Source organism: Trachymyrmex septentrionalis, unplaced genomic scaffold (genome assembly GCF_001594115.1).
Source record: "Trachymyrmex septentrionalis isolate Tsep2-gDNA-1 unplaced genomic scaffold, Tsep1.0 scaffold112, whole genome shotgun sequence".
NCBI classification, from domain to species: Eukaryota; Metazoa; Arthropoda; class Insecta; order Hymenoptera; family Formicidae; genus Trachymyrmex; species Trachymyrmex septentrionalis.
In genome coordinates, this window is record NW_017304248.1 from 381827 (window position 1) to 405684 (window position 23858).

General features: G+C 28.5%; 4 protein-coding genes across 6 annotated transcripts in view; 2 read left to right on the forward strand and 2 right to left on the reverse strand.

Annotated features, from left to right (window-relative positions):
- The window catches only part of LOC108752453 (xanthine dehydrogenase), an 11992-nt gene extending 10760 nt beyond the window's left edge, over window positions 1-1232 (reverse strand). The window contains exon 1 of one of the 2 annotated variants that reach the window (XM_018493286.1): window positions 1194-1232. The gene's annotated coding sequence lies outside the window, so the exon portion shown is untranslated. Of the gene's footprint in view, window positions 1-1120 lie in introns of both variants that reach the window. The other variant, XM_018493278.1, reaches the window with a different exon arrangement.
- Window positions 1233-1532: 300 nt separating this feature from the next.
- Window positions 1533-4524, reverse strand: LOC108752473 (glycosylphosphatidylinositol anchor attachment 1 protein). Its single transcript, XM_018493311.1, has 10 exons — window positions 4172-4524; window positions 3860-4077; window positions 3643-3799; window positions 3342-3550; window positions 3060-3277; window positions 2620-2804; window positions 2406-2536; window positions 2137-2333; window positions 1910-2077; window positions 1533-1818 (listed from the first exon to the last, which is right to left on the reverse strand). The coding sequence occupies exons 1-10, from the start codon at window positions 4311-4313 to the stop codon at window positions 1542-1544; spliced, it is 1902 nt and encodes a 633-aa protein (XP_018348813.1). The 5' UTR covers window positions 4314-4524; the 3' UTR covers window positions 1533-1541.
- A 1628-nt stretch (window positions 4525-6152) lies between these two features.
- Window positions 6153-16418, forward strand: LOC108752466. The gene is made up of 13 exons (XM_018493298.1): window positions 6153-6223; window positions 6990-7123; window positions 8044-8203; window positions 9116-9577; window positions 10209-10439; window positions 10512-10742; window positions 10826-10985; window positions 11048-11188; window positions 11283-11428; window positions 11642-11839; window positions 12439-12642; window positions 12734-13105; window positions 15252-16418. The coding sequence occupies exons 1-13, from the start codon at window positions 6154-6156 to the stop codon at window positions 15260-15262; spliced, it is 2520 nt and encodes an 839-aa protein (XP_018348800.1). The 5' UTR covers window position 6153; the 3' UTR covers window positions 15263-16418.
- A 381-nt stretch (window positions 16419-16799) lies between these two features.
- The window catches only part of LOC108752482 (zinc finger protein 664-like), a 9993-nt gene continuing 2934 nt past the window's right edge, over window positions 16800-23858 (forward strand). The window contains exons 1-6 of one of the 2 annotated variants that reach the window (XM_018493333.1): window positions 16800-17018; window positions 17752-17893; window positions 18635-18790; window positions 20722-20982; window positions 22514-22683; window positions 22888-22935. In XM_018493333.1, the coding sequence (XP_018348835.1) occupies window positions 16800-17018; window positions 17752-17893; window positions 18635-18790; window positions 20722-20982; window positions 22514-22683; window positions 22888-22932 (993 nt within the window). In that variant the 3' untranslated portion in view covers window positions 22933-22935. The remainder of the gene's footprint in view (window positions 17019-17751; window positions 17894-18634; window positions 18791-20721; window positions 20983-22513; window positions 22684-22887; window positions 22936-23858) is intronic. The other variant, XM_018493324.1, reaches the window with a different exon arrangement.

The following is a 23858-nucleotide window of genomic DNA, read 5'->3' on the forward strand; positions in this document are numbered from 1 at the left end:
TAGTACAAGCAATACATTTTTTTTTTGGATAATTTTTATCTTTTTCAATATAAAAACGAAGGTGTCTAGCTGTCAGATTTAAAGGATCAAATAATCGAGACTTTGGAGACCAATTACAGATTTTCGCTCTGAATCATGCTTTTCAATGATACTTTCAATTAGTTGTAATTTAAAGTAAAAAAAAACGATAAATTTGAAAGATTTTTTATTTTTAATAGAACATATAATCATTGAAAATAACAAGATCAATCAAATAAAAAGCTATTTTTTTATCTCTTTACGAATTGTATGACGAAAATGGGTGATAACATATATCAAAATGTAGATCAGTAATCGTTTATGAATTTTACGAAAGGTTGTTTACAAACTTCGGTGCAAACTTCCTATGTCCTCAATCAAAACATATACATATATATGTCTATGTAATATTATCTTCATCATATCGCATTTATTTGTATTCAATTTGTTCGCATTGAAGATTACCTATTACCAATTTATAGAAGATAGAACGTAATAGTAGGAATGTTAAGCAATTTGTATATTTTTTAAGTGAAATTTAACTTACATATCAAAATACTTACATATCTATATAGATCCTTTTATAAATTAAAAAAATTTGTTTTACTATTTCATTACTAGAATATTTGAGTAATTTAAGAAATAAGTAATATAAGCAAATATGTCATTTAAAATTTGGGATGAAAGGAAAACTCAGTTATAAAGTTATGAGTTATGAAGTCAGTTATGAGTTATGAAATCGTTATTAAAAACCAAAACAAATATTAGGAATGTAACATGTAATTTTTACATAAATTTTTACATAAATTTACATATATTATGCATCGCAATGTCACAAAACGATATAAACAATATAAATTTCTGCGAATAATAATAATTGTTCAAAAAAAATCGAAGAAAAAAACTTAAAGACAAACACACATGACGCAAGAAGATCACAATTGCGTTGGCATTTGAATATCAGGAACGATTAGATTAGATGAAATCAGCAATCAATACATGATATTTTATCAAGATCATTTACAATTGAATAATACGTGACATTATTTGTATAAGTATGTCAATGTGACGCGGAATTTTAATTGTGAAAAAACTCACGTACAATTATGCTCTCCGTTTTCGTTTAATGGTATTTTATCTAAGCGTTTGTATTGTAATTGGCATTGGTATTTTACCTAACAACGCTCGTCCAATGCTATCGCACTCACTGCACGCACTAAACTAGTTGAGGATCGACAATAAGAATATCACAAGGGTTATCATCATGAAGAGATAATATATCTATTGGCTGACGTATTATTGACGAACATGAAGTCTCATAAGAAAATAAGTTGACCTCCGAGGACTCCTTTCGAAATGTACTTTGTCGAATAGACTTGCCGAGAGTAAACAATTTTTATTGGATACTTACATACAACACAAGTAAATTAATCAATTTATTATAGACGTGAGGAAAATTACATCGATAAGATAATCTGTGAATAACACGATCCAAAAATTCTATCGTGAATTACACAATCGTTTTATCGTAAGGTCACGATGCTAGAATGCATAACATTCCAAAATAACATCCACATTGGTAACATAACGGCAGTGGCGACATTGTAGAACCAATTACCATATATCATAGAATCAACAATGCTGAAAACAAGTGCCTGCTTATTGGCACGATAGCTTCTGAGAAACAGGGATGTAATGGGATCGGTGGGAAAATTAAGATATGTGTAACCCATTACAACAATCGCCGACAAAATAAATGGATGTAGCATGATCCACACGATATATTGGCAGCAGCGGAATCTGTAAAAGCGAAATGTTAATTTTAAACATGCGAATTTCAAATAAAATAGAGAATGGACGCAACATAAGAATCAATTTCAATCGCGCTCACCTGGACGCAGATTCATGATGTGGTGTTATCAAAAATACAATTGGCACATACACAACGGCCGTCACTAATGCTAATGAGAAATTGTGCATAGCTATACACATTAATGCGGTAGCTAGCTCGATTAAAGCAATAACAAATACGAGCAATATATTTTCGTATTTGATTGATCTACAAATTATATTCATTAGTAACGCGCAATTAAATCGTACAATACTTTCTTGTTTTACCTCTTCAAATAAAAGCGGCCAAATATCGTGAGAATCGTGATTAAAGCAAAACTGATGTATAATGAATCCTCTGTACGTAGATTCAACATCTGTGATCCGACTAAAGTAAAAATTCGAGGAGAAGCCATAATTAGTACTCCAAATATATGCGCCCACAACACTTCGGAAGCGATACTTCCAATGTCAAATTTGTCGACCTGTTCAGTAAAATAGAAATATTTTTGGAATCATGATAAAAAATATATTAACTAAATATAGAATTTTACTACCTTATTTGATAAACTTTGTTTATTCTTTTTTGTTTCATTCGAATTATTTGATGTCTGTAATCTTTGCCAAATAGAAAATGCCTTTATGAATAAACTAGCAATTATTAGTACCAAAGGTCGCATATATAATCCTGCAAAATAATTTTTATTTATTCATTTATCTGAGTCTAAAAAATTAAAATATATTCAAAAGATATTTATTTCTTTTTCTTACCAATAGAAATGTATCGATCGGTAGAAGGTAATAAATAGAAAAAATACGACTGATGGAAACGCTCTAATAAATTATTAAGCGATCTCACTATACTTTCTACTATGCGTCCTACTTGATAAAAATTTGTTCCTGTTTCTTTTCCAGATTTTTTGAAACCTTCTAACGTAATGGCTTCAATACCAAACCTAAAGACAAATTTTGGTTAAATGTGAAAAATAATATTACTATAAAAGACATAAAAGATTGAAATCTAAGTATACATGTTATATATTACATGTGTTAAATAAAAATATTTTTTAATATAATAAGTCCCAAGTAGCAAACACAGCATCGCTTGCAAAGCGCTAAAAAACGATTAGATGTGCTTCTACTGATTTATTTTGTCCAATACTATATATATGCATATACACCTCTTTCTTACTTTATTTTATAAATTGTACCTGTGGAAGAGTCCATGATTACCAGTTGGAATTCCAGTAGCTTGCGTCGCTACCATGCTCATTAACGTGTTAAAATGATACCACCAACTTTTAAATTTATCCCTGTAATTAACATCAAATCGACGTTGGAAAGACTGTTGAATGCCTTCTTTAGCTATCATGTTTTGTGCTAAGTTAAAAAGATCTAAATTGGGAAGCTGTCCATTTAGACCTTCTACCTAAGAACAAAAATGATTTTATAGATGGATAATAAAATATATATAGTTTTCAAAATTTATGTACCTTAACATCAATTGACGTGATTTTCATTGCATGAAACTCAAGATTAATAGCAGCTTGAATAGATCCAGCTCTGCCAGATAAATCTCCTGCTAGCAAGATTCCTTCCTGGCCACTGGTAGATCCATGATATGCATCTAGCCATGCTTGCATACCCAATTGCTCATGTTCTGTTACAAGAAATATTATATCTTTTGCCCAATATTTTTGTTCTATAAACAAATTATCAATTATTATAAAAAATATACTATGATATATCATTTGTTAATCATTGAATAGTAATTTACAGAGATAAGTAATTTACTTCTGCAAAACTTTGCGAATGCAAGTAATAGAGCTATCGAAGGTGCAGTATCTAAATATATGCTGTTGATAGGTCTATATGGCACACTGACTACAATAGCTTCGGTACTGGATGCTCGTGGAGCTCTTACAATACCATAAACATTTTGTCCTACAAACTGTAAAATTTTGCATATATATGTGTAGAAAGCTTATTATTTATTTTAAAATTATATTACCTTCTGTTCCTGAAATGGATAACTTAAAGAAAAATTATGTACAAATGCATCTAAATGAAGCTGACTGAATTTTGCCGAGAGCCATGCATAAGGCATGTTATCTGGATATCTCTTCATCTCGTGACTAAGTTCGTAGTAATACTGCTTTGACGTTTGTTCCAGATTACTTTCCTTCGTGACTAACCCAGGTAATAAAGCATTCTCAGAAAAATAGGTATCTAAACATTAAATTAGTTTATAAATAACGAATTAAAATTATGGCATTATGCCTTTAATTCTTAAAAAATGTATTTATAGAAAAACCACACATACTGTCATTAAACGCCGGTAACGCTAAGAGCATTAGCCATACAACTCCTCCTATATATAATACAAAGCATAATGGTTTCTCCCATTTTAATAATAATTTTATGATTTTGCCGGTTCCAGCTCTAGGATCCGTAAGTAAACCCATCTCTTTCGTTTTACGCACACAGACAAATGTAATTCAAAATTTAAAAGTGCAATCACTCTTCACTTCCTTCAAAATGTCAATAATCTAACCTAAAATCTCATATACATCACAGAGAAACCTGAGAGCGTTCATTATTTCTTCGTGAGTGCATTCTATTTAGCGCGCACACATTCACAAGCATTATTATCCTTGTTTAACGTTTGATAAACAACAAGAATGATTCCATAAGCTTTGCGAACCGTGCGCATCGATTGCGAATTCGCAGTTCGATTGTGAATGTACTCCACGCTTATAGCGCATCAACGTCCATTTTTACGATGTAGAAACTAGATACACATCTATTTTGTGAAACTGTCGATAAAATTGTAATGTTGAAAATGGATACATATGTCTATGCTAACAAGATCTTTTTCTCTGCAATTGTCATCTTTATCACCGACGAGATACTATTAAAGACAGACATTCTTACGGGGAGTTCGCGTCCTTGTGAATATTGAAGTAATTAAGAGTTAAAAACTGATAATATTGTACTAATTTTATGATTTATTAGTTTAGTAGACGTATTTATGCATTTAGAACTCGATTTTTTTTTAAATTCTGATTTTAGTGTTATTGTCAAAGTTTTATTATTATCAGAGATGATAACTGTAGAGAAAAAAAATGGCAATTTTTCTGCAATACATAAGATATTATAGCTTTACAAGTATGCATATTTATGGAACATTTATGTAATAAAAAATCATGAATTTAGTAATGTATGAGCCAAATATTTATGTTAATAATAGCAAATTTATATCAATTGTCGATAATGTCAGCGTTCTTCAATTACCTTCGGTCTCTTTTTATACCGCCGAAAATTTGCTCAGGGTTGACGGTTTTTAATAGTATCTTGTCGGTGTGTCTCTATTTATAATCAAACTTGGATGATAACATTAACAGTCTAAAATGAAAAAATTTAATTTAAATAAAAATTTTTTTATGTAAAAATACTTGACACTGCTAAATCGAATAAGAAAAACTATGAAAATAATTAATTTATCATGTATATAAAAATATAAATTTATTCTCTGGTGGAAAAATTTTTCTGAAGCTTTGCAAAAATTTTGTTAAAATTGATATTTTAGCAAAAATATTAAAAATTGCTGGCATTGAACTAAAATTTCTCCTTAAATTTGTCCGAAAATTTTTGCAAAAATGTTACGACATTTCTCTAAAAATATATTAAATATTCTTTAATATTTTGTTGAAAGTATCGCAAAAGTGTTACAAATACGCGAAAATTAGTTTTTATGTATTAATTTTTAACATAAATAATTTTAATCTATGTATGATGACAATATTTTAAATATGTTCTTGTCAGTACTATGCAATTATATTTAACATTAATTATTTTTTTCCATACGTATTCCATCTTTTTCACAACATCTTTGATCAGATATGTTACAACTATATTAGCATATTTTATGAATCATTGAAGAAGCAGTTTCCAATCGCAGAAGTCAAAGTACGCTATGTTAGAATACCATAAATAGTTAATTATTGAATTTCGAGGAAATGTTTTTTTTTATCATAATTTTATCGTATGTTCTCTGAAATATGATACTAATTATTAATATTTATATTTTAGTACATAAAAAACTGGATTAATTAATTTTTGTTTCTTTAAATTTTAGCGAAATTTACAGTAGTGATAATTGAGCAATGAGCAAGACATTAATTGTAATTGATGGCAATGGAAAAGAATATTGAACAGAAGAAAAACTCTAAACAAAAATATTGTAGAAGACTAATTCTAAAATATATAATATCATTTATAAATCGCTCTTTCGATTAAAACAATATGCACGTTAAATATTATTTCGCAGTTGTAATATTCTTGAAAATATTAAGCCTGGTTATTGCAGATTCATGTAATAAGAAGATGTAATTTTTAAAAGGAGAACAATCAATGTAATAAATTGGAAACAATAAGACAAACATATTTAATATAGCTTTTATATATAGGACGTTCATGATATAAAAGAAGTTATATGTGATTATATATACATACATAAATAATAGAAATGTAATGCAAATAAAGTAAAGAATGTAGCAATATAAAATAAAATATATGACTTAGATTCTTCTTTCTATTTATTGTTTCCAATGTTAACATTGTTCTTTGTATGAGCCACAAAACCCAATTATTTTTTATTTACTACATAACTCCTACTTAATTTGCACTCCACGAGCGCGTTGGATTGAATAGGAGTTATCCCAGTAAACAAGAATGGATTAAAATGGATTGAAATTCTTTTCTATCCAAATGCGCGCGCGTATTTTAAATAGTGAATACTTTTTTTTTAGATTTAATTGGATGCAATTGAATTGAAAAACTTTCTATTCAAAAGAATTTGAATTAAACTGCATTTACAATGCACAGAAAATGCTAATATTATTTTTAGATTGAGAAAGGCATAGAGATATGATCCATTCAATTCCTATAAACGAATAAAAATGCATTCAGGATTGAAAAGCATTAATTTTAACATTCGTGAATGAATATTTCTGAAAATCTAAATCCATTTCAATTCAATTCAATTCATTCTCATTTACTGGGATGGTAGGAACATGTTGGAGCATGTTAGAGCATGCTGGAGCATGCAACGCGAATAAACTTTATATCTTCTTTTTCAGTGCGTAATACATCAGGAATTGATTTATCTGAATGCAAGATATCTCAACTAGGAATTGAGTATAAAGGTTCTATTAACATAACTGTTAGTGGATTTCATTGCCAATTATGGACAGCCGCACAACTACTTCATAAAGTTAGTTTACGACACAAACCTGCATTCTGTGTGATAAGTAAGATAATATAAAAATATAATGAATGTCTCGAATTCTGCTTCATAATCTCTATGTATATCATATTATGTCATTATTATTTATTACAATATTATATCATTATTATATTATTATATGTTCCTATATATATATATGATGTCCCAGAATGACGTGACTTTGTGCGCAGGTACCATCGCATCTCGCAGGCTATTATGTCATAACTCAAGCAATGCGCTTGCTAGGCAGTTCTCCTTCTTCGTATCCTAAGCGAATGCGATCGATGATGAGAGCGTTTTTGATGGTAGATCACGCTGTTATACGCTTGTTAGACAATTTTTAGAAATTAATATCTCATTAACTATTGTAAAATAATACAAGATTTTTTTTACCCAGTAAGTTTAGTCTGATCTATTTGCTCACGAAAAGTGTTACAGTCATTCTGGGATATCCTGTATATTTTTTGAGACGTGTGCAGTAAAATGTTGCAAGTTCTAAAATTATGCAAGTACGTTTTATTGTATGAATGTAAGTATTTTATTACATATCTATCATGAAAAATACTATAAGTGAAGAAAAATGACATTACAACTGAAACCATTGTAAGATTATTGTGCAAATAGTAACTTTATAACAACGATATTTGTTGCGCGCGTGGTATTTCGGTGCGGTTTATTAGTTCGTGATTTGCAAATTTAATTTTGGATATTGTGGGCATTTTTTATATAAAATAGAGAGATTATCATAATGTTATCATATATTTCTATAAAATTTATATCCATTATCATAATCTTTAATGTCATGTATAACTTTTTTGTATACTCTGAAATTTTTCTTGGCTATGTTCTTTATATTTTTTTTTGTATGTTACATCATTAAAATTTAATTAAAATTTTTCTATTGTTAGAACAAGAATATAAGTGATGCAGATTTTTCAGAGAAATCTATGGAACTTGCAAAAAATTATTGTAGAAATCCTACCCGAGATCGAAGAGGTCCTTGGTGTTACACGTTAGATTCTACAGTAATTGATGAGGAATGCGATATTCCTCTTTGTGATTATAAAGGTAAATATTACTGATTTGGTATAAAATGTTTTATACATGTAAGTTAATACTTCATTGACTTTGTCGATGAATAATTCTGATAAGATAATGAATGAAGAGTTAAAATATATATTTATTTTTTTAATAAGCTTATGTTTCTTATTTAGTAGGTTCTATATATTATTATCTAATAAAATGTAATATTATCTAGTAGAATATAGCATATGGTTAACAATTAACGAGGAAATGTATGCAATTAATTTAGGATTAGGATTAATTAAGATTAATTTGAGAGAAGTATTGATATATCATATCATTGGTAATATCTGTGATTATATATTTTTAATGTTTAAATATAACTTATATAAATATATTTTTAATTATTTGACTTTTTTGTTATTTATTTATTTATATAAGTTTTATTTATATTATATATAATAAGTTATAATAAATGAATATAATATATAATCATGACACAATACGTAAACAATAAACTCAAATAGAAGTTTAGATCCGCGGATTCAACTGCATCTGCATTAAAAATACGTTCTACTGCAAACATAATGTGATAGCATGTTGATGACAGAAAATGCATATCGTGTTTAATTTCTACAATCAATTTGTGTTAAATTATGTTTAAATCTGTTTAATTTTTTTATTTTCAATTATATTTTATTGTTGTTTTTTTTATAACATGATGTATAGAGTGTTTGAATTATTAATACAACGATCGTGAGTAGGTAAAGCAGACTAACTAAATAAAAAAGTTCTACATAATTTGGTGACTACATTGTAACAGTTAACAAAATCTAATTCATAATTATTACAAATTAATCTTCAACTAAATATAAAAATTAATATCTTTTTATCTAACAGTATTATATGTTAAATAAATTAATGGGAGTTGAAATAATTTTTTTCGTTTCTACACAGAATGTCGAATGGCTGGAACTGCTAATGACTATATAGGTACATTATCGACAACTCGTTCAGGTCGAACTTGCGCGAAATGGTTAAATAATTATAATTTCGAACAGATACAAAGATCGAACGCATCACTGAAAACAAAACCTTCTTCTAGATTTTTAAGATTGATTCGCACAAAATCTCTCTCGAAACGATATTTGATGACAAAACAAAATTTATTGACATCATCACAATTACTTATGAAACCACCATCGTTAAATTTATCTCAATCAGGATTTAAACTTGACAAGAATATCAATTTTGTTGACCAAACATATTTGAATGACAGTCTTTATCCTGAACTTAGTGTACGAGATGCTAATAATTATTGTAGAAATCCTTCGCGCAATATTGCTGGCACATGGTGTTATACAACGGATCCATTAGTACCACAAGATCTGTGTAATATAAGAGATTGTGAAAAATCGGGTAAAGTTTCAATTAAGTTGTTAATAATAACAAAATGTTTATTTTTAAATTGTGACAGATATTCAAGGAAAATTCAATATTCTCTTCCATATTTTTAAAATGTCTAACTTTTATTTTTGAAACATTCTATATTCATAATTACATTATGCCACCTCAGGGAAAAAATGTTATATATAATATGGACATATTTGATATATAATTACATATAATGTTATGTAATTATATATAATTATATATGAAACATTTTTTTCCTATGACGTTTAACATTTATGTCATAGTTATATGACCATGTATTGTCGTATCATATACAGATAAAGATATAAAAATAAATTAATTAAAAGATAGAAAGTTACAATAGTGAATATATAATATTATTAGACAGCTATCAATGTTGCAGAATTTTAAACATATTATTAATAATGCAATGTTATTATAATGTTTAAATCTTTCTTAGAGCAAATACTTTAACATTGCTGCAATTTTATGGGAATGTTGCAATAATATTTCGCAATATACGTATTTGTAACATTGTGTAATCTTCCAATGAAGTATTTCTGTAATATATGTATTTATAAATCCATTTCTACTACATGGATAAACATGGGTAAATGTATTTGTATTTATTCTATAGAAGAATGTATATTTTTCGTGAAGGGGCACGGTATTGGACGACGATTATACGTTTTACCAGAATATCGTACAGAAGGCTTACGTTTCTCATTAAAAACATGGGAACCTGATCATCCAGATTCCATAACATTTGTGTTCACTGCTGACGATGGATTAAAATCTCGTTATATTCTTAAGATTGGAGCTTTCGATAACGAGAAAGTACTTCTATATTATGAATCAGAAGAAAAGGGTAATTTGAAATCATGCATATTTATAATACATTTTATTTATAAGTTAATCCTATTCCTTAATTATTCATTAGACATAATTTTGGTGAAAAAAAAAACATTACCACATTTATTATATCTTGGCAAATGGAGCAATTTTGTTATTCGTATACCTCGTGGACATGTTCTTCTTTATTATGAAGGAGCATCAAATCCGCTGTTTGAATGGAAACATTCTGAACCGTCCAAAGCATTTTTACCAGTTTATTATTATTACAATAGCGAAAACGATCATGCGATAGGAGTTGCTTTTGATTGTGCCTTAAGTATATTTTGTTTAAAATGAGTTTTTACAATTATTTCCAAATTTTTTTTTTTTTTTTCATTATTTTTCGTTCTATTATCACAGAATGCCATATAGAGAACACACAAACCAATCTTTATACTAGAATACTTCCACTATCAATATGGTCTAAAGAAGATATAGTCAGACCTAATAAACTAATGTTAATGATTCGCGCCAAAGGTGTTGTTCTAATACCATTACTTTTACTGCCTGCAACATCAGGGTAAATAAAAATAATTATTTCGCTGATCTTTATTTTTATTTATAACATGTTACATTTTATAGATTTTATGCACTTACACTCGGTGAACGAGGTCAATGGATATATTTCCTGAAAAATACATATCCTAGAGTAAGAATTTATCACAAAGGGAACGCACTCAAACCTATATTCAATATGAATTCGTGGACAAATATTACCATAAAGTAATCAACTGAACGTATATTTGCATATTCTATGGAATCAAATTAAAATATATAATTCAACTTATTCATGGTTTTTCGTAATTTTCTCGGAAAGATGGTCTGAAAATACAATTGAAGTATTTTGCAACAAGACAAACGTATTTTATTATGTGCATCGTCAACCGCTCATTTTTTATTTTTTTTCGCTTGCCGTGGATCCAAAAGGTTGGGCTACTTGGAGTGCAAATTGCATACCATCAGGTATAATATAGGAAAAAGATCGAAAATTTAAAAAAAAATTTTAAATAAAAAATTTATATTCTAAAATATTAAGGATCTTTATATCCTTATTTATTACTTTTTAATAATATTTGTTATTCAAATTATAGAGCACCAAAAATAATAATCATTATTATATTGTGTTTGAACTGTTGATATTGAAGCTTATTGTTTATAATTATTTAATTGTTATAGATATCGATGGACCCCCTTTAGATGGCGGATGGTCAGAATGGGGACCATGGATGTGTAGTGCTAGTTGTAACGGTGGTGTAGGAACTAGAAGACGATATTGCAATTCACCGGAACCTAATGTGCGGGGGGAACCTTGTACAGGACCCAGCAGCATGACAGGTCGTTGTAATACGATTCTTTGCGGGGACATAACTGATGGTATTGATACGAATTATTACCTAATTATTTACTAATATTTAATAATGCTTTCATTTTTCTATTAGTCAATAAAATATTTTAATTTCGAAATATTTTATTCAATATTTCTGTATGTGAAAGAATATACCAAGTATCTCATTTTAAAAGAATCATCTCCGAAAAAAAAGAATTTCTTCAAAATTATTTAAAAGCAATTACTATTTTGAAAATAAAATTATTATAATAATTGTTTTACTAATATGGATTTTTTTAATTATAAAGTATTAAAATTCTTTTATATAAAACAGAATTATCGAAAAAACAACTTTCAAAAGATAAATATCATCTTTTTATATCTTAAAATTTTTGTAATATTCTTTATAAGCTAATGATATTTTTAAGAAGATATTTTATTATATCTTCCTAAGTCATCTTATTTTACCAAATAACGAATAATTGGAATACATGTTTCTAATTACTTTTAATTGTATAAATAAATATCATGTGATAATCACATTATATAATATTATGTAATATTATATCGAATATTTTTGTCTTTTTATATTAATTGTTTTAAAAAAATATATTATAATAATTTTTACTTGTATTTTTAATTGTAGATACCATAACTTTAATAAAAAAAGTTATTGCATATAATCATACTGCTTTTACTGTAAAGGAATATGCATCAGTATCACTCTCTTCAGATTCTAATATTGTGAATACTATCGGAATTGAATCACCTAATTCTGAAATACAGTGGTCCCATAATGGAATTTTTATTCAAAACAATCATCACAGACAAATTAAAGATTACAAAATCAGTACGTAATATAACATTTATTTACAATAATTGATTATTTATACATAACGATACGTATAAATTAACATATATAATTTTGTTAATATTTACAGTAATAAATAGAGCAGCATTAAATGATTCGGGCGTATATACGCTTACTATACATCGAATAGATGGAACATATATGATAATTAAGGTGATAACTTTGGCAGTAGTTCCTATTAAGGAAAGCATTACTATTCGTGAAACTCTACCTATGCATGTTACATGCCACTGTGCTATCCTCGGTTATGTATATTCTAATTTGAAAGTTTATTGGATGATCAATAGTAACGTATGGAAAGACTATGGAGTTACATTGCCTGTAGCTACAAATGTTGATTATGTTCCTACTATAAATAAGTCTCATCACGGTATATGGAAATGCATCGTGGAGCAAACTGACTTGAAATTTAAATGGACAACAAATGTAATCCGCGTGAAAGGTACGAAATATATATTTAATACATTTTTTTAAACATTAGAATAATTTAATATTATTATATATTTAAATATTATATATTTAAGTTAAATAGAAAATAATTAAGATTCTTTCAGCAGATAGTTAGATCCTGCTTGGTTTCTGCCAATCTGCTGACATATAATGTCAATAAGCGTTTTGTTTAATTTCTGCCAATCTGTTGACATAGGATGCGTTTCGAATTACGCATGATGCACATGATGTATCGTTGTATTCTTCTTTATTAATTGATGAACAACAAGAACAAATGATCATCATGCGCTTCATGCGTAACTCGGAACGTACCAATAGAATGTTCAACAGATACAGTCGATAGAATAGAAGCAGAATGCGATATTAGTTGAAATCAATCTAACTAACACATCTGATCAAATCTGCTACTAATCTGTCGATTCTACTAACATTTTGCTATCTGGCTAATATTCATACGACTATATATAAATGCACATACATACACATATATGCCTGTTGAAACATTTGGTAAATTTATTAATATAATATTATAAACATTCTTATAAAAATCTTTTTCATATAGCCACAGAATTAATTGCAGTAATATTGCTGCAATATTGCAGCAGTATTGCTACAACTTTTGTGCTGTAGGTTTTGTGCTATTTATTTATCAAAACGATGGAAAATTATTTTACTTTCTGTAGAAAATATTGTCCCTTTTCCAAATACTTTTATTACTGAAAATTCTGTGTACTGTCTATGAAATATTTTTATCTCATGAAATTTTTTTTTTAATCGGACAAGTTCTCAATCCTCCAAATTGGCGTACTCACTTAATGGAAGATAAACTAACACGACCAATTTTTGGATGGATGCGAAACGAAAAATTTGTGGCTTATTCAGTGTTGGTTCTGATTCTATTTTTGATATGTTGCATTATAATAGGTTTCATACTTTATTTCAGGTAATAATTATGTAATAATTTGGTCATTATTAAGCATTGTATAATATACAATATATCTCCGATCTACAGGATCACCTCTTGTGACAGGTAGAATGGATTGAACTGAATCGGAAAGTCCTTTATCATTTTGCAATACTTTAGAACATATTAATTTCTAAAAATCACCGAATAAGCCATACTCATGCGGACTACTATCAAGTATACATCCATCGGTCGCGATCGTTCATGGAAAGTGCTTGATAGGCACGCGCTAGGCGCTATAACTCGAGCAACCATGAGCATTCAGCTTATTCATATTTAGAAATTAATATCTCCTAAAGTATTGCGAAAATTGCAAAATGGTAAAAAACTTTTCGATTCAGTTTAGTCCACTCTATCTGTTCACGAGAGATGATCCCGTAGGTTCGGAACATCCTGTATATTGGGTATTCTAATTTTTTATTATCTTTTCATACCCATTTGAAAAGAAAAATAAAGAAAAATAAATTCTATCTCTAGTCACGAAGTATCGTGGCGCTATCGAGGACATTTCTACTAGAGAATTTTTATATCAGGGATATTTTAATTTAATAATGAAAATTTAATTTTAAAATGCCTAAAGATTTTATAAATACGTTGATAATTAATAAAATATATACTGTACTAGAATAACTTATTATATTTGTTCCACGACAAGGTTTCGAAAAAGTTTGATGCAATGACCATGAAGAAAAAATGTAAAGGAAAATTTAACAGCGAAGAAAAATATATAATAGAGAAGAAAAATTCTATTATTAAAATTCTAATATTTAGAAAGATGGAAAATAAAAATATAATACCTAATTTTATTAAATTTAAAAAATTCCTCAGGACATTTAAAAGTAATGGTTTCGGATAATAAAATAGAAAAAAATCACAATTAATTAAAATCATATCAAAGCGAAGAAATCTTACTAAAATAAAATATTTAATGAGAGATTTTAAAAATGTATAAACGTTGTTGAGAGGAAAATTAAATTAAATTAAATTAATATCTAAAGGTATTATATTTAAAATATTGTATAATTACATTAAGGTTTCTCCTTTTTTCGAGATTTTTTTATATCGAAATAATTATTTCATAATTAAGTAAGGTCTTACAATAAGTATAAAAAACAGATATTTATGTCGTGACAAATGCATTTCATTGCATTTCTATACAATTTTAAATTTTCAGTCTCGGTATGAATATGAGCTCTGTTATAATCGGAATATCGAGGGAATTTTTGATAGTTGCGCATTTTGTTGAATTCTTCAGTTGTAGTCGAAAATGTATAAGCGAAATGAGACACCAATGGGAATCAAATGAGAAGGAAGGATAAATGAGAGTAAAAAGAGCTTCGAGAAAGAGAGCACGAGGATCTCTGTGCCTCTAGTGCGGGAAAGATTTGCTTTACAGGGGAAGAAGTAACTGGTGGGGAGTGAGCAGTTGCCAGCAGATTAGTAGAACAGACCTGATGGAAGCACGATGAAAACAGAGAAAAAGATACGATGAAGGCTATTTTCTGGAAACAGTAGTAGGAGCGACAAGAACAGACATTGTAAGAAGATAGGGAACGTAGAAAAAGAAAGAGAGAGAGAGAGAGAGAAAGAAAAAGAAAGAGGAAAGAAGAGAAAAAGAAAGGAAGAGGGAGCGAAGGAGAGGGAGAATAAAGAGCGACAGGTGCGCGGACATCCACGTGGTTTCTTTGAAGCATCGTCGCGAATGGTGGAAGAGCGAAGAAGAAGAAGAAGAAGAAGACAACGATGACAACAGCGACGAAGATGACGAAGAAGACGAGGAGGATTACCGGTCGGCTTCCTTATGCCGGCTGAACAGATCGGCACTCGCTCCACACTCAAGTTACCCTCACGCCAAGTGGATGTGGTGGGGTGAACATTACACTGGCGTAGAGTCTATTTTGTTTGGATAAATCATGATTCTTCACACGTAAATGTTCACAAATGTATCAGTTACTTAAATGAAGAATTAAAGACATTACGAAGAAATTAATAATAGCTTGCCTCATCTATTTCTTATACTTTTGCTCGTAGGAGAACATTATAAATTTCTCATATCTCATTCAATCGAGGATGTTGTTAACAGTGGCTCGATCACATGACAGCGAGCGGCTGATGAAGAGTGGAGAAATCCAGTCGAGGCCAGTCGAATATCCCTAAGGCTATTTCCTACTACGCCGATGAAAAAGAATAATAATCACGACGAGAGCTCGGTGGGGCGAGTGGGAATAGGTGGTTTCGAGAGGGGAAGGGCTCACCATTCGGTAGCAAATGCTGCTAACCCGTCGCAAGGTCAAGATCAGTCGGTTAATCCCGTCCAGTCGGCTGAGGGCCTTGCACCTTGCACAACGAATGATTCTATTTCTCCGTTTGTTTGTATTCTCGTATATATACGTGTATGTGTTACTCCGTGTTTTAATATAATACTCGACAAATATATACATATTAACGCGTGATTAACAAATTATTATCGTGGTAACGTTTGAAGATTAAATAAATCATTTTTAAAGAACGTGTGATTTTATTTGTTCTGCGTTGAAATTTATTAACAATATACTTTTCGTTTGATACGCAATATACTAAATGTGTTTCGATTTTACTTCGCTAAAACATTCTATCTTGATAGTGGAATTACAGATATACTCAAAATAATAATTTGCAAAGTGGAAGTACCGGTATAGTGTGATAAATCCTTAAAATACTTTTTTCCACGCGAGTCTCTGTTATGGAAACTTGTGTATTGATACCTAGAGAATTTTCCTTGGTCCTTACCAACGATCAGTCAGCCTGCAAGAATCTCTTCAAGAATGATTCAAACATATTGGATATGAGAATTTCGGTATGGTCGAATGTATTTATCCCATCGGGAACCTTGATTTATCCATTTCAAGGATCAATTAGGTTCGACAAAATTGACCTTTATTCTCTCCTTGATGACAATGATGTAAGTACAAACACTGAATACTTTTTATAAATATTTTATATTTTATTTAATTATATATATATAAGACTTTAAATTTATTTAAAGTTATCTTTTATAATACGAATTAATAGTAATTCGTATTAAACTTAATACTGAATTAAATAATTAATATTATTCGTATGTAATTGTAATAACACATACAATAGAATCAAAAATAATAGCGCAAAAAAGGAAGTAAAATTAAAATGCAATGTTTTTACGCAAATATATCGAAACAAAGGTGCTCAAAAACATAATAAAAAAACCGAAAATTATGCCATAAAAAATAAGTAAAAGTAGACTAACTATTTCATTATATATTTATTTTAAAAAAATATATATTTATTCAAATAAATCCTACAGAACGCAGTTCTCTGAGCGGTATCTTGAGGATGTCCTTATGTTGTAGACATCCTTTGGACACCCGGTAGAACTGTATTGCAGGATGTTTTTTCACGATAGTAATAAATTTAATATAAAATACGAAAGACATTTAAAAAATGTATAAAATATAATAACAACAATTTATACATTGATATCACTCTGTGATTATAACAAACTTGTTTCAGAAGAAATTATAGCACATAAATATCTACTGAGTATTATTTGAAAAAAAATTAAATAATAAATTTCCCTTCTTCTACTTATTAAAATAAGTACTCAAAAAAGAATTCGTATATTGTCATCAATGCGTATATTGTTAATGTGTTTTTAGATCAGACGCGAGTATGGTTGCTATGACGAAGTCTTCTTCTCCAATTATAATCTTAACAAGCGTCAATGTAACTGGATAAGATTTCTCCGTATCGTTCAATCATACGATGAACAAGTTAATCTAATTGGTACAAAGGTAAAGGGTAAGTCTCGAAAACAATGTCTAGGTTGATAAGTTTTTAAATTCTGTATATGGATAAAATAGTAGTGGCTGTATTGAAATTATTAATTAATATTAATGTAACTTCAATATAATTATTTATATATATATATATATATATATAATAGAAATAAATCAAATATAATGTAATACAAATTATTGAATTAAATTATAGACTAAGAAAAAAGATCTTATCTGTAGTATCTTTCTTTTAGTATTTTTTGTTTATTTTATATATATGTGTGAGAGATTATTAAATATTTGTTCCTTCTATTATGTTCAATCTTATCTTGCCAAGTAGCACAGTAAACGCTTGTAAAGCGTTAAAAAAGCAATTATTTATTATATGAAGTTATATAATATAAATTTTTTTTAACGCTTTGTTAATGCTTTGTAAGCGCTGTACTATTTGAGTTTTTAAGTACTTATAATTTATTTACAAAAAAATAGTAAGCGTTTAAAAGATTTTGTAAAATTATATTTAATATATAGATAAAACAAAAACTAGAAATTTTTTACAATTGACAATATGTTAATAATAATATCTTTTTATAATAGTTTTGAGGCTTTCACGGATGTTTTCTTCAGAGGTGCTAAAGATTTCACAAAACGTTGGTATTAGCAATGGATCGCGACACGGCGATAACCCGTGAACTCTTTGGCACCTCTGAACATTTTTATTTGATATTTTTTTTAAACTTTCCTTTTTTTTTTATTTCCTTAGGTGAACCTATATTTGAAGTGATAAAGAATGTCCAACCGGACACGGAGCTGGTGGCTTGGTTTTTGCCAGTAACACAGCAGGATATCGTTATCATTTCGCATGATGTATGCTCCAGATCGGCAATCTACAGGTGCACGATCGATTCTATTTTAGACGGTGAGTGGAAGATATAAGATCACTTAAAATATTGCTAGTAAATATCATTACAAAAATATGATTTTAATGTGCTTAAATCATTTAAGAAATTCTTATAATTTTTACGACGTAAATATAAAACTGATTCTCGAAAGCACTTTAAACATATTATAAAAATAAAGTATCGTTGCAGATAATTATTTTCAAATTATTGATAAAAAGAATGTAATAGAATATATAATAAAATGAAATAATAATTAACCTTAATTAATTTAATATCTGTTTTGTGTTGTGCTGATATACAATACAAAACCAGGAAGATTCGCACACCAAGGATGACTTTCAAATAACGACTATGAAATTCGTTAGGTTGTGTATTCACTAAAAAAAAATTAATTAATTTGTTAAGGCAAGTGGTATTGCACATTATCAGATTTGACTTTTGGATATATGCGTAGAAACGGAAATCTTGGGCGAATGAATCGGAAATCTTCATGCACACGAACGTAAACGAAATTTTACTGCGGAGATCTTTCGCTATTCTCACGAAAATCTTATTCCTTTCGCAATTGATATGTTTACTTGTGAAAGCTAGTAATATTTACGTGGTAACTTGGCGATTTGACGCCGATATTCGGTTTGATTTCAATTAATACTGATTGAGAGTATTGAAAATATATAAGATCGGTCAGCGAAGCATGCAAAATCGAAAATATAGAGAAACGCAAAGGATAATGTTAGAACGATCCATATTAATCAGGATTTGACAGTAATCGATCTATATCTTTATTACATGCTTAATAATGCTGATAATTCGAAAACTGAAGATTGTTGTACATTTTGTGATTAAAATTATTTGAATATGAAGTAATTTTAATATTATGTATTTATAATTAAATTACCTTTCATTCTTATATATTCTTGTCATGGAATATACACATATATGTATATACATTAAGAATTCAAAATTAAAAATAAATTTATTATATGTGTGTAATTTGCACTTTATTCTGTACTCTTCCATTTTAAAATTCAAACAAAAATATCGCGTTCCAATATTGTAACTAAAGATCGTCTAGCTATTCCATAGCTATTGTACTGTCCTTTATCTTTGGTTTACATGCGCAGGAACAGTGGCAGCCTATACATTTAAATCGGAACTCACGAACCTTGTGATCCGTCCGACAAAAACGCCGACCGCATATTTGCATTTCAGATCGTTTTCGATAATCCTGTTCTTTTTTCGATTGCGCTGCGATTATAGCTAAATGATCACAATGGTGATCGATCAGCTGAGGAGATGAAAGACTAACATGAAATTGCCGCATATAAAAATAATTCTGCTCTGTTTTTTATTTCTATAATAGTAAAGTTATATAGCATCAATATGTGTATAACACGCAACAAATGCGATTATATTATTATTTGTTTATTATAACATATAAATAACGAAATAATAGCTTAATAACCTAGTTATATTATATATAATATAAAGTAAAGTATAATTATAATATAAATAGAATATAACATCAATTATATTGCTTGTTACTTCCATGTTGTATTATATTCATATTTGGTGTTTGCTGGGCATGGACCTCGATTATATGTCCTATTTATATAAACATTCGTTATTAGACATTCATAGGATTTACATATAATATAAGACGGCCCGTATTCAATATAGTCCGAAGCTGTGAGAATAAGACGTTCAGTGGACAGTGCTATCTGGGTGCATGACCAAAATGAACTAAATTATTTAAAATTAAGTTACGCACTTTATTAAAAACTTTATTAAAAATATTGAAATTTTTTTTTTTTAAACTTTTAAGAATATTGAAAGTTACTGCTCTCTCTCTCTCTCTCTCTCTCTCTCTCTCTCTCTCTCTCTCGCTCTTTTCTCAAATTGCTTGAGAATGAAATCAATAGAAAGTTTTTACTTGAATTATTCATAGAATCCCCGCTGGATCTTTCGATGACATTACTCGCTCATCATTCTTTGCCAGCGATATCACATTCTTATTACGAGCTGGATGAATACGAATCGACGTCTGAGGAATCCACATCATCAACGCTGTCGTTGGCCGGTGATCATCTCGATTGCAGTATCCTGACAACGATTAAGAGAGGAGAGAGGGTTTTATTACCTTGTGAAGTCTGTGGCAAGTCCTTCGACCGGCCATCTCTTCTAAAACGACATATGAGAACGCATACAGGTATGAAACAGAACCCTAAAGATTATGATCATCCGGATACTGAGATTCTCTTATTTGTATTTATTTTATATCAATTTATATTATATTTCTATTATATCAGCCTATTAATACTTGCTTTTACACACGCGTAGAGCTAATTAAAACTTTGTAATCTCCAGAGCTGAGCATGTTTTTGAAATACTTTTATTTGAAAAACAATATTGTAAATACAATTGTATTTTGTGTTATGTATATCAGCGGAGCACATGAAAGTATTTTACATTTTGTATTTCAATCAGAATAGCACGTAAAAGTATTTTGTATTTCGTTAATTTCAAAGAAAAAGATTGAAAGTATATTTTACATTTTGTATTTCAAATACTAAGATTGACAATCAATGTGAATTACAAAATACAAAATACTTTTATGTGATCCGCTGAAATACAAAATACAATTGTATTCTAAATACGACTGTGTTTAAAATAAAAGTATTGCAAATACGTGCTTTGGTGATCTTCTAATAATCTTAAAATTTTGTGATTTTCTTAAAATTGTTATTGTTAGATTCAGTAGTTTTGGGCACAATTAAAAGTTATTTAAATTTACAAGTAGTTTAATTTTATTTTTATTGTTAATTTAAAAATAGCAAAATTCAATTTTTCTTATAGAAAAAGATAATCTATTACTCATTCTCAGGATATTCAGGATTATCCATATAAATATGTTCTTTTTGCGAAAATAAATATGTTAAACAAGGACTCTCTCTCTTTAAAATAACAAAAACAAAATCTGATCTAATGAGAGTCAGCGCGAAAAAAGGTGCGCAATAAAATTTTAACAAATAAATTTATTATTCTATTTGATATGTTAATGTCTTCTTTACTTAAAATCTTGAACGTTTCGATTCTCTTTGGAATCTTCATCAGCAATATTCTTAATCCATATTAGATTTCGCAAACGGTCAAGTATATGAATTAAACAGATTACACTACAGTTATGGCAACCTGTGAGTGACTCTACCTTGACCGTTCGCGAAATCTAATATGGATTAAGAATATTGCTGATAAAGATTCAAAAGAGAACATTCAATGATTTCTCAAGATTTTAAATAAAGAAGACACATCAAATAGAATAACAAATTTATTTGTTAAAATTTTATTGCACACCTTCTTTCGCACTAATTAATTTCTCATTAGCCCAGATTAATTTTGTTTTTGCGAAATTTAATTCAAATCTATTTCAAATGATTTAAATATACTGGATTTAATTTATTTTGATAATCAAACAAAAAATGCAAAATGTTTATGTACAACTGGATATGATATTAAATTCCAAATAATATTTTTGTCAAATTAAATAAATTTTAAGTGTCGCATAATTTGTGACGCGATTTCCGATAACGTACACTGTAAAATCCTGACCGTTTTTGCTTAATAATCGAAATAAATTATGTACGTTTAAAGAAAAGAACCATTGTTCATATTTAATTCAAGTCAGATATTATAAGTGTGAGAAATTAATGCGACATTTCATGAGTGATATTAAATCGTAGGGGAGAAACCGCATGTCTGCATGGTGTGCAACAAGGGTTTTTCAACATCGAGCTCGTTGAACACGCATAAGCGTATCCATAGCGGCGAAAAGCCTCATCAGTGTCTTGTTTGCGGAAAGAAGTTTACAGCCTCATCAAATCTATACTATCATAGGATGACTCATATCAAGGTAAGTGATGGGCAAATATTTATTAGGATAGAGCGAAGCTAGTTGTAACATTTTCTATTATTTTGTATTTTTTACACAATTATGACAGAATAATGAGACTTACTTTAAAACGTTGCATGTCCAGCTGACTCAAACAATAATTAAATACTTATAAATCCTTCATATATTTCATAAATAAGACAAAAGTTTTGTTGATTACAAAAGAGGCTCAATGAACTCCACTTATGGAACATGTTTAAGCAACCCTAAAGAGTAAGTTGAACGAGATGAAGATAATTATTTAATAAAAAATTATATATTATTAAAAAATTAAATGATTATGTATACATTAATATAGTAATAAAACAGTATTGAAAAGAGGGAAAAAATTTATTTTATAAAGTTACGATTGAAAATTAATTTAATTAGTTCATTATATGAGTAAATTCACAATAAAAGAATTTCTAATACATTTAACTTAACATTTAATTTATTTACTTTTACTCTCGTCAAAATAATGTATGAATTTATGTACACTTCTAAATTGTACATATGTAAATTAAAATACTTATTTTTTATCTACTATTTTTATAATCTAACTTCTATCTGAATCAATGATTAATATCCACTTATCAATATCTATTTATGAAGAATATTTTATATTATATTCCAAGAATATTATATTATCTAAAACAATATATTGATATAAACAATAATCTTTCAAAAAAGTAGAGATTTCAAGCTTTAAAACTCTTTTCTTAAATTTAAATTTCATTCATTTTTAACAAAAATATTATATATACAATTCTAAACTAACAAAACTGAATGAACTTATTTTCCAACCAATATTTGGATATGTGAGCAAAATTAATGACAAGAAGTAATATTATTAGAGAAGAAAGTGGAATAATAAATTTCGAGAAAATTAGGCAAATGAGAATGAAACAGTAAATAAAGCACACAATAAATCTTACAATATAATTTTAATACTTAAAACAACAGTGATCGTCATATATGAAGTTCGAACGTTTCGGCTTGCTTTAAAATTTTCATCAGCGATATACTTAATGTTTTTTTAATAACTTTCCCTCATTCCATCATAGCATGCTATTAATCAAAAGATATAAAGTGACATATAACCATTTGGTTATATATAAATGTAATAAGTGAGACTTTCTGAAAACGAATGTGTAAAT